The sequence below is a fragment of the Bombyx mori genome, chromosome 8 (genome assembly GCF_030269925.1).
Source record: "Bombyx mori chromosome 8, ASM3026992v2".
NCBI classification, from domain to species: Eukaryota; Metazoa; Arthropoda; class Insecta; order Lepidoptera; family Bombycidae; genus Bombyx; species Bombyx mori.
The window spans coordinates 1,423,979-1,434,836 of NC_085114.1; the positions used below are offsets into that span (position 1 = coordinate 1,423,979).

The 10,858-nt window shown below is 37.9% G+C and overlaps 1 protein-coding gene across 1 annotated transcript; it reads right to left on the minus strand.

Annotated features, from left to right (window-relative positions):
- Positions 1–348: 348 nt before the first annotated feature.
- Positions 349–7,817, minus strand: LOC101736316 (uncharacterized). Its single transcript, XM_021347466.3, has 7 exons — positions 7,586–7,817; positions 5,545–5,730; positions 4,949–5,044; positions 4,337–4,545; positions 2,608–2,742; positions 1,944–2,112; positions 349–611 (listed from the first exon to the last, which is right to left on the minus strand). The coding sequence occupies exons 1-7, from the start codon at positions 7,619–7,621 to the stop codon at positions 531–533; spliced, it is 912 nt and encodes a 303-aa protein (XP_021203141.1). The 5' UTR covers positions 7,622–7,817; the 3' UTR covers positions 349–530.
- Positions 7,818–10,858: the final 3,041 nt, after the last annotated feature.

A 10,858-nucleotide genomic window follows, 5' to 3' on the forward strand; every position in this document is an offset into this window, starting at 1 on the left:
GGCATGTGTAAGCTGCTCTAATCGCGTCTTGTGAAACGATAACCGGGGGTAATATTATTTTTGTTGCTCCTTCTATAAGGTAGCTTTTTACACAACTATTATGTACACATGTACTGGTTTCTTTGTTCCAACTCTTACAAGTCTGACAGATGCGAAAGTGTGGGCTCTCTGATAGGACCTTACATTGCTACAGTGACGCTGGCTGTATAACGGGAGTCTTGTTTTGAAAATTTTTAAACATTAAATTGTTGTGAATAATTAAACCAATTAACTTGGTACAATGATCGGTTATGTCGCAAGAAGCTTGCTCTGAGCTCTTATTTTTGCTAAATATTTAATTATAAACACTTATGAGACAGAGTTTTTATTATTTATTTATTGTCTTAATAGAAACATTTGTGTAGTTTTCTTTTTCCATTATACATTATATATTATTAGATAGATAGTTTATTGACGTGAAATGCAGTGTTTCTGTAACAAGAGTTGGTTAGAAGGGTAGCTTGGCCATGCTTCTCCAGGGACGCTCTTCCTCACACCGATTGTTCTGCTGGAGTTCCGCCAGCACCAACGTCGCTGGTGTCCGGTGCAGGGCTGCACTCGCATCGCGTCGCCTGCGCATTTGCATTTTGAAACAAGTGAAACACGACAACAGTTCGCTGTTATTACATATACATAAGTTTAAGAAAACTATTAAAGAACATATGTACAATAAAGCTTATAGTATAAAGTTAATGATTATCTAGAATCTAGAAGATTGCACAAAATGGGAATGAGTTGCTCGCTTCGGGCATTACAATATTGCAATAATTGTTACGTTATAATACTCATTGTAAAAATGAAAAAAAAAACTAATATTAAAAAAAAAAGGAAAAAGGCATGCCCGCCGAGTTTCTTGCCAGTTCTTCTCAGGACGGAGGCTAGTTTTTGTGAATTGGCGGTAGTTCTTTTTGACATTCAACAAGCATGTACTTACATTTATGTTGATTTTTTTTTTTTATTTGATTTGATTTGATTATCAGTCAGTAAATTAGGAAATAAATAAACATTATAGCGATAAGGCAGCCAATTGTACTTTTTTATATTTAATGTTTCGCATTTTTTATTAATTTTGTGTACAACAAAGTATTCTCTTTCTCTCTCTCAACGGCCTTAAACTTGGATTTTTTTTAAATGCCCACGAAACAAGCCCAATGAATTGGTGTTGGGATTCTGACCAGGACTATTAGCAAGACTATACCCCAACGTACAACAAACGATCCGCCCCGCTTCGATGAATATTGCTAGCTCTATGACAAACCATTCCTGACCTCCTTTTTGTGTGTAGACAGGTGAACTCGCGGCCCACCCCGTGTTGAGTGGTCACCCATCACATCGCATCGTGGTTGCCGCCACCCATCTTCAGACATGAGGTCTAAGTCTCCATTGTTCAGGAAGATATTCCTTCATTGTGGGAGTCATTTGTGAACATTTATTAAGTGCTTATTTTATTAGAAAAACAAAGTTATACGCTTGGGAGATTCGATTACCGGCACAGTTGCATCGGTCGATACGAATGCACCGGGCATAATCCTTTATAAGCCTTTTGTTCAACAAAATCCTCAAAATTGACATCACTTACCTACTGGTGGTAGGACCTCTTTTGAGTCCGCACGGGTAGGTACCATCACTCTGCCTATTTCTGCCGTGAAGCAGTAATGCGTTTCGGTTTGAAGAGTGGGGCAGCCGTTGTAACTATACTTGAGACCTTAGAGCTTATATCTCAAGGTGGGTGGCGCATTTACGTTGTAAATGTCTATGGGCTCCAGTAACCACTTAACACCAGGTGGGCTGTGAGCTCGTCAAACAATTTTCAAATTGAACTCGTGGCGTGGGGCAAATTCATTTCAGGTCACCATTAGACCGTGCCTTTAAGGTGTACGTTGGAATAACGTTAGAAGACTAACAGAGATGAATGCTCGTAGCTTCTCGATGGCATCAGCCGTAGTCTCACTGGATTTACCGACGATGCGCACGCACATTTCCTTCCCCGGCTCGGCGCGTTGCACTCGGCACGACTCCTTGCTGTCGGGGGCGCTGACATCCACCGACGACTGCTTCGGAGACGAGCTCTCACTCTAGTACATACCATTACACCTGAAGCTACGTCACACTGACAGTCAAATATTCTTAAATAAACAAAGAGCCGCCTGCCTTTACCATCGACAATCTAGTAACTATATTTACCTTACTAAATATAACCTAATTCAATTGAACATGACGAAATTTGCGATCTTTACCTGGTGAAAAGTTTCGTGTATCCAGCTCTCAGTTATTTTACTAATGATTAAACAGTTGTCCGATCTCTTTTACCAACCAGTCTTCACACTGGTAACGCGGTTAAGACAATAAGCCAAAAACTACCCGCTAAAATGTCCTACAACGCATTGTCTTTCCTGTTATTAACCAAGATGTCTGGCCTTCTTGATTCTCTAATACGACGATAACCAATTGTGTTTCCGCACACCGTCGGCTTATATAAGTATATAGTACGCCGTGGAGTATATAATGTATATACATTCGATGGAAATAAAGATCGAAGAAGCTCGATGAAACGAGTGAGTCATTTACGTGTGAGTGTCAGGGCTCGGTGGCGCTGGTCGCGAGAAGCCTCGCAGCCGCTGGTGGACGGAACCTACGAAACTGTTCACCTTCTCCATGGCGCGGTGAGCGCTCCTGCTGGCGCGGTCTTGCAACTCTATTTGCCTAAGTTCAATATTGCCACATTAGTGTATTATAACATTGACAAATATAATATTTTTTGGTGAAAAACAGCCAACCAAAATCGACATTTCAGTTATGTTTCTAATCAGCATGTAGCATGGCACGTGTCTTCATCCATGCGACATTAAAGCATTTCTAATTATCTAATTTCTGAGTTCCAATGCTGCTCGCAAAGCTCTAAGCCCACCAGCATGCACTGGGATCATCATCTCAACTTTATGATATGAAGCAATCTAGTCACTAGAAGATCGACGTACATGCACTGATCTGATATACTTATATAAGATAATTCACTCTCTGTTGGATTCGCCTGAACTGTTATCTCAGATTTCACTTAACATTAAATTTAGTGCTCGGAGGGTCAACCAAAACAATTTGTTTGCATTGCTAATTTACAAAAACAATATATCTTACTATAATCCCATTACCCGAATGTGTCGTACCTATAACGAACTGGCAAGGTCGTCACCTGAGTTAGATATTTTTACTTGTAGGTTAGTTACGTTTAGAAAAATGTTCAAGGGCATCCTCCACTTTATTAATAGGTAGGTTAATGTAATTGTTTAATGTATTATATTGTGAATAAATTTTTTCCCTTACATTATTCGTTAGATTAGTTTTTGTTATTGTGTTGTTTTGTCATAATTGTAAGGAACATTGTTATACAAATTCAGCACTATATGTCTTGTTTTGTCGTGCGCACATAACTTATGTTGCAAGCCAGATTTTGTTTCTTTTTATTTGTGTTTTTTATGTATCTTTAGCTTGTGATGTGTATTGTGAGCCAAATAAAATAAATAAATAAAATAAAATCTTTCTTTCTAATTCCAAAGGCAGGAGAGCAGTTCTATCATTGCAATTGAGGCTTCGGTCTTGGTTTAAGGTGGGCAACAGTACTAACGTTAAGATGTATATGGTTTGTAGGTTAGGTTACACATCACAGCGTGTAGACGGGAAGTAGAAATCTGTTAGGTCTTTTTTTTCCTACCTAAGCTGATGGTCTAGAGAGACCATAAGTAGGTGAGCTCACGGGGTTTAAACCTGATGACGGTACTAACACAAACCCTAGCAAGAGCAGTGCTTCGCAGAATCTACCACCGAATCGGAATTGCGACCCACTGAAAAGATCTGGCGAGAAACTCAGTGGGCTGTGTCTGTGGGTTAATTTACTCGCCGAGCCCTTCGTCGCGAGCGACGGGTTCAACGAGAACGATGACCGGTGCTTGGGGTACCTAAAAGCACCGTTAGTGGATCGGGAGATTCCGAAATGACGTGTTTTGGGCGATGTCGATTGTTTACCATTTGGCCCCCAGGATCGGCAATGTAGTATACGGCGGCTACGATGAGAGGATTCTCGTGTCGTGCCGCTTTATCGAAGTGGGTTAGGTCTTATGATTTGCGTGGCCTTTTATATCACTAAGTCGTTTATATTGGAATATACTTTACCGTGTGTAATATTAAATTCAATCACAAAAACTGGGTTCGAATATTTAGCGAGTCACATCGGAACGCGACAGACGTTTAACTATACGAAAAGAAACAAAAAAGATGTAACCTCGACGCGTCATTTACCAACCACTGCTCCAAATATGGCATATTGAATCTCTGACAATAATGCTTCCTGACGTAATCAGCATAGCAAAGCGACAGGAACCAGCAGATCGTGATATGGATCTGAGGCTGCTGGTTCTTCAGGAACTTCGTCAAAGGACCGAGGACCACAATATCCGAATGCTGACTGCCGAGTAGACCCGCTGTTGTCATTTCGAGCAGCATGCTTGGACTCTAAGAGAACGGAAATGTTAATATGGAAATAATTACTACTTGGAAGATGAGCTTTTCTGGTTTAATTTTGTCATTACGGCTCCTCCCGATCCATTAACGGTGCTTTTAGGTACCACAAGCACCGGTCACCGTCCTCGTCGAACCCGTCGCCTACGACGAAGGGCTCGACGAGGGAATTAACCTATAGACACAGCCCACTGAGTTTCGCCGGATTTTCTCAGTGGGTCGCGTTTCCGATCCGGTGGTAGATTCTGCGAAGCACTGCTCTTGCTAGGGCCAGTGTTAGCAACACACCCGGTTTGGGCCTCGTGAGCTCACTTACACGTCAAGGAGAAGCTGATATAGCCTCTCAAGGCTATCAGCGTAAGTGGGAAAAAAAAAGGTTTGAATTAAAAATACTAACATCTCTGATTAACGTGTCCAGATAATATTGGAAGAATCTCATAGAGCAAACCCAGAGGTGGACCATCAGAGCCAACATGCCCAGCACCATGCTTGACTGAAACGCAAATACAGAAATCAAAAATATTACGTAATTTGTCAATGAGCATTCAGTAATGCGTTTCAGTTCGAAGGGTGGCGCAGCCGTTGTACTAAAGAACCAAAACTTAAACCTCATGTCTCAAGGTGGGCGGCGGCATTAACTTCTTGTTGTCTATGGGCAAACATACAACTCCGGGTGGGCTGTGAGCTCTTTTACCCGTTTAAGCGATAAAAATCTAGAAATACTGTTTTTGTTTCGTGAATTCTGTCGAGAACAATATGTGGGTTTGTTTGTTGCAGACGGACTGAAGAGCTCACGGCTCACCCGGTATTAAATGGTCACCGGAGTCCATCGATAATAATAAGCGAATGCCTATGTTTGAAAATGTTTGAAAACGAGATTAAAGTCTCAATTCCATTGTGTAACAGCCGCCCTTCAGACCGGCACGCGCTCAGCACACCTAGAAATATCACTGATGCGAACAAAAATGCATTTATAATGGTAAATAAACTCACGATGAGCGTCTTCTCCAACGCAGAGATGTGAGCGTGGTCTCCGGCCGTGAATATAGTCGCCTCGAGCTCGTTGTACAGAAACAGGGCCGCGGCACTCGCGAAGACCACCGTGGGCCCGACCCCCCACACGTCGCCGTTGCAACTCAACCATTTCGCTATCGTTTCCAAGTGAGAGTCACAAATATCCTAGAAGATTGATAATTATTTCGATTAAATTTTTGAAGTGAAACATCTTTAGCATCGTTGTGTTTCGAAAGTCGATGAAACAAAAAAGAGACAGACGCGTAAATTCATAAGATTTAACGTGGGAGAAAATGAGATGGGATGCATTATACTGTTTATGTGTTGTTTATGTCTCTTATATTCGTGGTTCTCTTTATGCTCTGCTTCGTACCTAATATTCGTAATTAATACATTCTGAATAAATCTATGAAATATATACGAATAAAATGTAAAATAAATATCAAATTTTGTATCACTGTGATCATTACAAAAACCTACAATTATTATCCTCTTCCCGATATTCTACATTCGTCTCATTATCTTGAACCCAACACTTTTGAAGGTTTCACTTCTACCACGTGTGAATTGCACACTTTTTTTTTTGTATTTTCTTTATTTTTATTTATGTTCCGGCTAGTCGAGAAAAAAATTCACAGGGCTGGTGTAATTGCTCGGTGGAGCGAAGGCCCTAATGTTTTTCGGAACTTGTGTGCATGATTTGCCTTAAATTTTAGTTAGTTTTTCGGATATACTCTACGATGTAAAAACGACTGTTAGTCGCACACAATATTGGTAATGTACATAATTTAATTTTATTTACCAGAAAAATTTAAAGAGAGTACGTTGAAAACGTATGTGAAGATATAGTCTTTTAACGGCCGTCTGGTGTAGTGGTAAGTGACATGGTCACTACACAAGGGGGTCGCGGGTTCGAATCCCGCCAAGGGAAGGTATTTGTATAATAAATATAAATGTCTTTTCCAGGGTTATGGATGTATCTTAAATATATGTATGTGTATAATAAAAATCTTACATTTATTTCCGTTATCTGGTACCTGTAACACAAGTTCTTTACGAACTTATCACGGGACTAGTTAACGTGGTGTGATTGTTAGTAAATATTTATTATTATCTATGAGTCCTATTCACTTGAAGTCTAATTTGAAGATGTTTAGTGCTGTTTTAGATCACATAGGTAATCTTATATGACGAATGTCTCTAGGGATTTTACTGAGAAGATAGGCGCGATTCGTACTTTCTTAAGGTTAGTATTTTTCCACCATTCGTCCCGCGAAATTTTGAGTATTGTCGATGGGTAGGGCGTGTTACGGTCTCGGACGATTAGACACCATCGTCCGGTTTATTCCTTTCAGTAAGTAATCACGGATCTCTCTGAAGGCATGACTGTATAAGCGACATCAATTTAATTTCTCGATCCAACTTTATTTTCAAAGTGAATTGCTCCATTAGCTTTTATTATTATTTACTAGCTGACCCGACAGACTTCGTAGTGCCTCAATTGATAAATAAAAGACCTAAACTTTTGTATAAAATAAACTAAAAACAAACAAAAGGAATCCGTCCGACGGGGGACACATCAAAGGAAAAACAAAAATGCTATTTTTATTTAATTCCGAGCAAAGTACATAATATTACTTTTTAAACCTTCTCTGGACTTTCACAAATAATTTATAATTCAAGACCAAAATTAGCCAAATCGGTTCAGCCGTTCTCGAGTTTTAGCGAGACTAACGAACAGCAATTCATTTTTATATATAGAGATTGCTTTGATGGCTGGAGATCACAGCCCACCCGGTGTTAAGTGGTTACCGGAGCCCATAGAAATCTATAACGTGAATGACGCCACCTACCTTGAGACATGACAAGGTCTCAGTTTTTACAGTACAGCGGCTGCCCCGCCCTTCAAACCGAAATGCATTACTGCTCTCTAATTTCTATGAGTTCCAGGGATGGTGAAGTGAGCTTAGAAGTGAGTCTCTCCGACTATCCTAATAATTGTCTACCGTGTTTTACTCACACAATGTGCAGAGAAGCTAACTGATCTACCCGCCATACATAAGGCGGATTTTTCTCATGAACATCTTCACAAATGTACTATTTTCATAGTCTCCATTGCGCACCATTAATTTACTCAGTAAAATTTAAATTTTTTTTACCAACGCGAGTTATAAAAACAGGAATCATTTAAATTTACATAACTAGCTACCGAAATTTGTTGTTTAGTTTTTTTGTCAATTAATGTCATAATTCAGTGTCTCGTATGATCTAGTTGGCTATGGATTTCTCATTTTCTTGAAATGAAAACTTTTTAGTTTATTCTACAATGTTTGAAAATTGTAATAAATAGTTTTTCTGTCAGAGAAACTAGCGCAATACTTCGTGTTAGCTTATAACTTGGCTTCTCACCAACGGACACCAAATTGAGTCCTTCGTTATCGCTAAAATCATAAAGTATTTGCAACTTCGGATATAAACTCAGTAAATGCGAAATTAATTAATACAGGTGATATTGTAGGCACGCACAAGTTGATACCATAGATAAAACACTTAATATTTGGTAGGTAATGCCACCCGGCTTGTTTCTACCCGTGACAATTTCCAATTTAAAGAGTAAGTTAGCAAATATTGAATATAATTGAGTCTTCATGCCTCAAATGCGGTAACCCAAATAACTCCAGCTGTTCCGCGTGGGCTGGTGACGAGGAGTATGTTCCGTGAACTCGTATCTTGTATCTTGTCGTAACTTGTCGTAAAAATATCATAAGAGTAGCTACAGTCGTTTAATTAGAGTAACTATGTTTATCGAAAACTAAAGAAGGCCACATTAAATTTGAAGACACAGGATCGACTTTGCCAAACTATGTGACTGTTGGCGTCCTTACTTACTAGCCCTATTTTTACTCTTTTTTCTGTCTTAAAGCGATCATAATATGACTAAATCCGAAGTGTTTGAAGAACATTGTTCAATAAGTTGTAGCGATAAATCATAATTTTAACACTACAAGTCCGACTGGCGGGGCTTTTGTGAGTTTTTGTGAGTTCGTTGTTCCGGGCTTTTGGTGAAGATGATGTAGAAATAATGTTTACACTGATTTGGTACGAGGTTTTAATATAAAAAGCGACACAATAACTAACATAAAATACAAAATGAGTTGAGAATCGTACAGTTAATCTAAGACTCGCAATATTTTTCTGGTCGTCGTCGCGCGCGCTGAGGGCGTGTGTTTTCGCGCTCAGAGAGCTCTGTCTCAGCGGGCGGTAAGGCGGCGGCGGGGGCGGTATCGCACGTTCGAAAATTTCGTTCCGTTATATAATTTAGGTATTTAATAACGCAGCAGTTACAGAAACAATCTTTAAACGGGTTTTGGTTTGGTAAGGATATCTATCGAGAAATAAAACAACTCTCTGGGATTAGAACAAATGGGTTACAAGACCTGCAATGGCTGGTACAGGCCTTAGTTACACATTTGTGTTTATTTCTGGGATTAACGTCAACATTTCACACAATACTACTATATCAATACAATGTCCCTAGAGAACTTAAAAATGAGTACTGGGTATATGAACCATTTTTTACGTTTTTTTTATAAAATCCTAAATTTGGAACAACACATAATAGGTAAGTACAAGCCCATAATATATAGTATATCAGGTAAGATACGCGCAACTATTTCACAGACTAGTTCTGCTGTAAAACTTCAAAAAGCTTCAATAATATGTTGTTAATAATCACAATACTAGAGAAGTATGCGAAGTACAATAATATTATTTATTACAAAGATTTTCTAATATTTGAAACAGTAACTTTTTCTACTAGAATAACGTCTAATATTTAAACGGGATAGTGTTGATACACGAGTAAGTACATGACTAAGGGCGGATTCGACCAAACTTAAATTTAAACTCGAGTAACTATACGAGGAATAACCTATTCCATGATTTTAATCTCGAGTAAATTCATAGTCGTTTTTCCACGTATACTTGCGCTAGGAATAACAATACGCGAATAGCAGAGTGAATGGTGAACAAAAATAAAATCCGGCAAATAAATGTTGTTGTTCAACGGCATAGTGTAAGTGCATACAAATCGTCAACTCGATTTTGCCGTATTTTAGTGTGAAAAAGTAGCTGTTGTGTAAGATATCCAGCTGTCAAACGTATTATTTTTATTTCTTGTTTGTTTGAGGGAATTGTCAAGTTTTGTCGTGTGGTTTTATCTTTTTTCGTTTAAACGTTGCATTCAGACTATTAATAATCATTTAGTGCATTGCGTTGACTTGAAATTAAAACAGAATAAATATTTATGAAATGACAGAAATCAGATGTTGGACTGACAGACGCCATTACTTTATTCTAGGAATAGCTCCGTTATTCCGTGCGAAACGGCGGTATAGTAACAATTCCCGAATAGGCCCACTATTCTTAGAATTGTAGTTGGTAAAACGTAAAATTGATTTACTCTCGATTAACTGACGAGTTATTCTAAGAATAAGATTTACTCTTGTTTGGTCGAATCGACCCTAAGACTAAAACGGAATCATCCTACTCACGCAACGATAAACTATTGAAGCCTTAATCCTAAACGATAGATTTTAATTTGGCTTTAAATGCAATATATGAAATGTAATAGTAATAAAATATTACAATACCTAATCATACATTAGATATACCTACCAATGCTTAGATTTTTGAAACATTTGAAACTTTATATTGGAAATTTATATATGATTACTCCTACAATTAACTACTTCCATTACTTTTTAATAACTTTATACATATATGTGAACGTATATTTGTAGACACTAATATACCTAATACTTACTTTTATACCTATTCTAATATTATGTAGTATTTCTGGATTCATTGCCCTGGAATACAGAATTACTACAATTCACAAACCAGAACAATATTAACAATACAATAGGGTTTGCTTAATAATATATTAAAGATTAAAACAAAATACGATATTCTAATCTACAATTTTTTTTATTTTTCTTTCATTTTTTTTTCTACTTTTGAATTTATATTTGATTAACTATGAATGTATCCTATAAAACTTTCGTTCAAAATTATCGTCTGTCCAGCAATACTTGTTTTATATTTACAGCAATGTACCTAATTAAACATTCAATGTTAGACTAAATCTTATGCCTAAGTCATCAAAGCTAAATTTCGTTTGGAATTATCCAGAAGCATTGGTACGTTTTGATTCGTTTTTTTTATCAATTACGCTTATTTATCGCGTGTATTTAATTATTTTTTTAATATAAAATAATTATAATCGTAATTT

Excerpts from the sequence above, each read along its gene's own strand:
- LOC101736316 (XM_021347466.3), bottom strand. The coding sequence starts at position 7,621 with ATGGCGGGTAGATCAGTTAGCTTCTCTGCACATTGT. Across the intron at positions 5,731-7,585 it reads TTAGCTTCTCTGCACATTGT|GATATTTGTGACTCTCACTT; the intron begins GTGAGTAAAACA and ends TCAATCTTCTAG. Across the intron at positions 2,113-2,607 it reads CCGAGCCCTGACACTCACAC|TGAGAGCTCGTCTCCGAAGC; the intron begins GTAAATGACTCA and ends TATGTACTAGAG.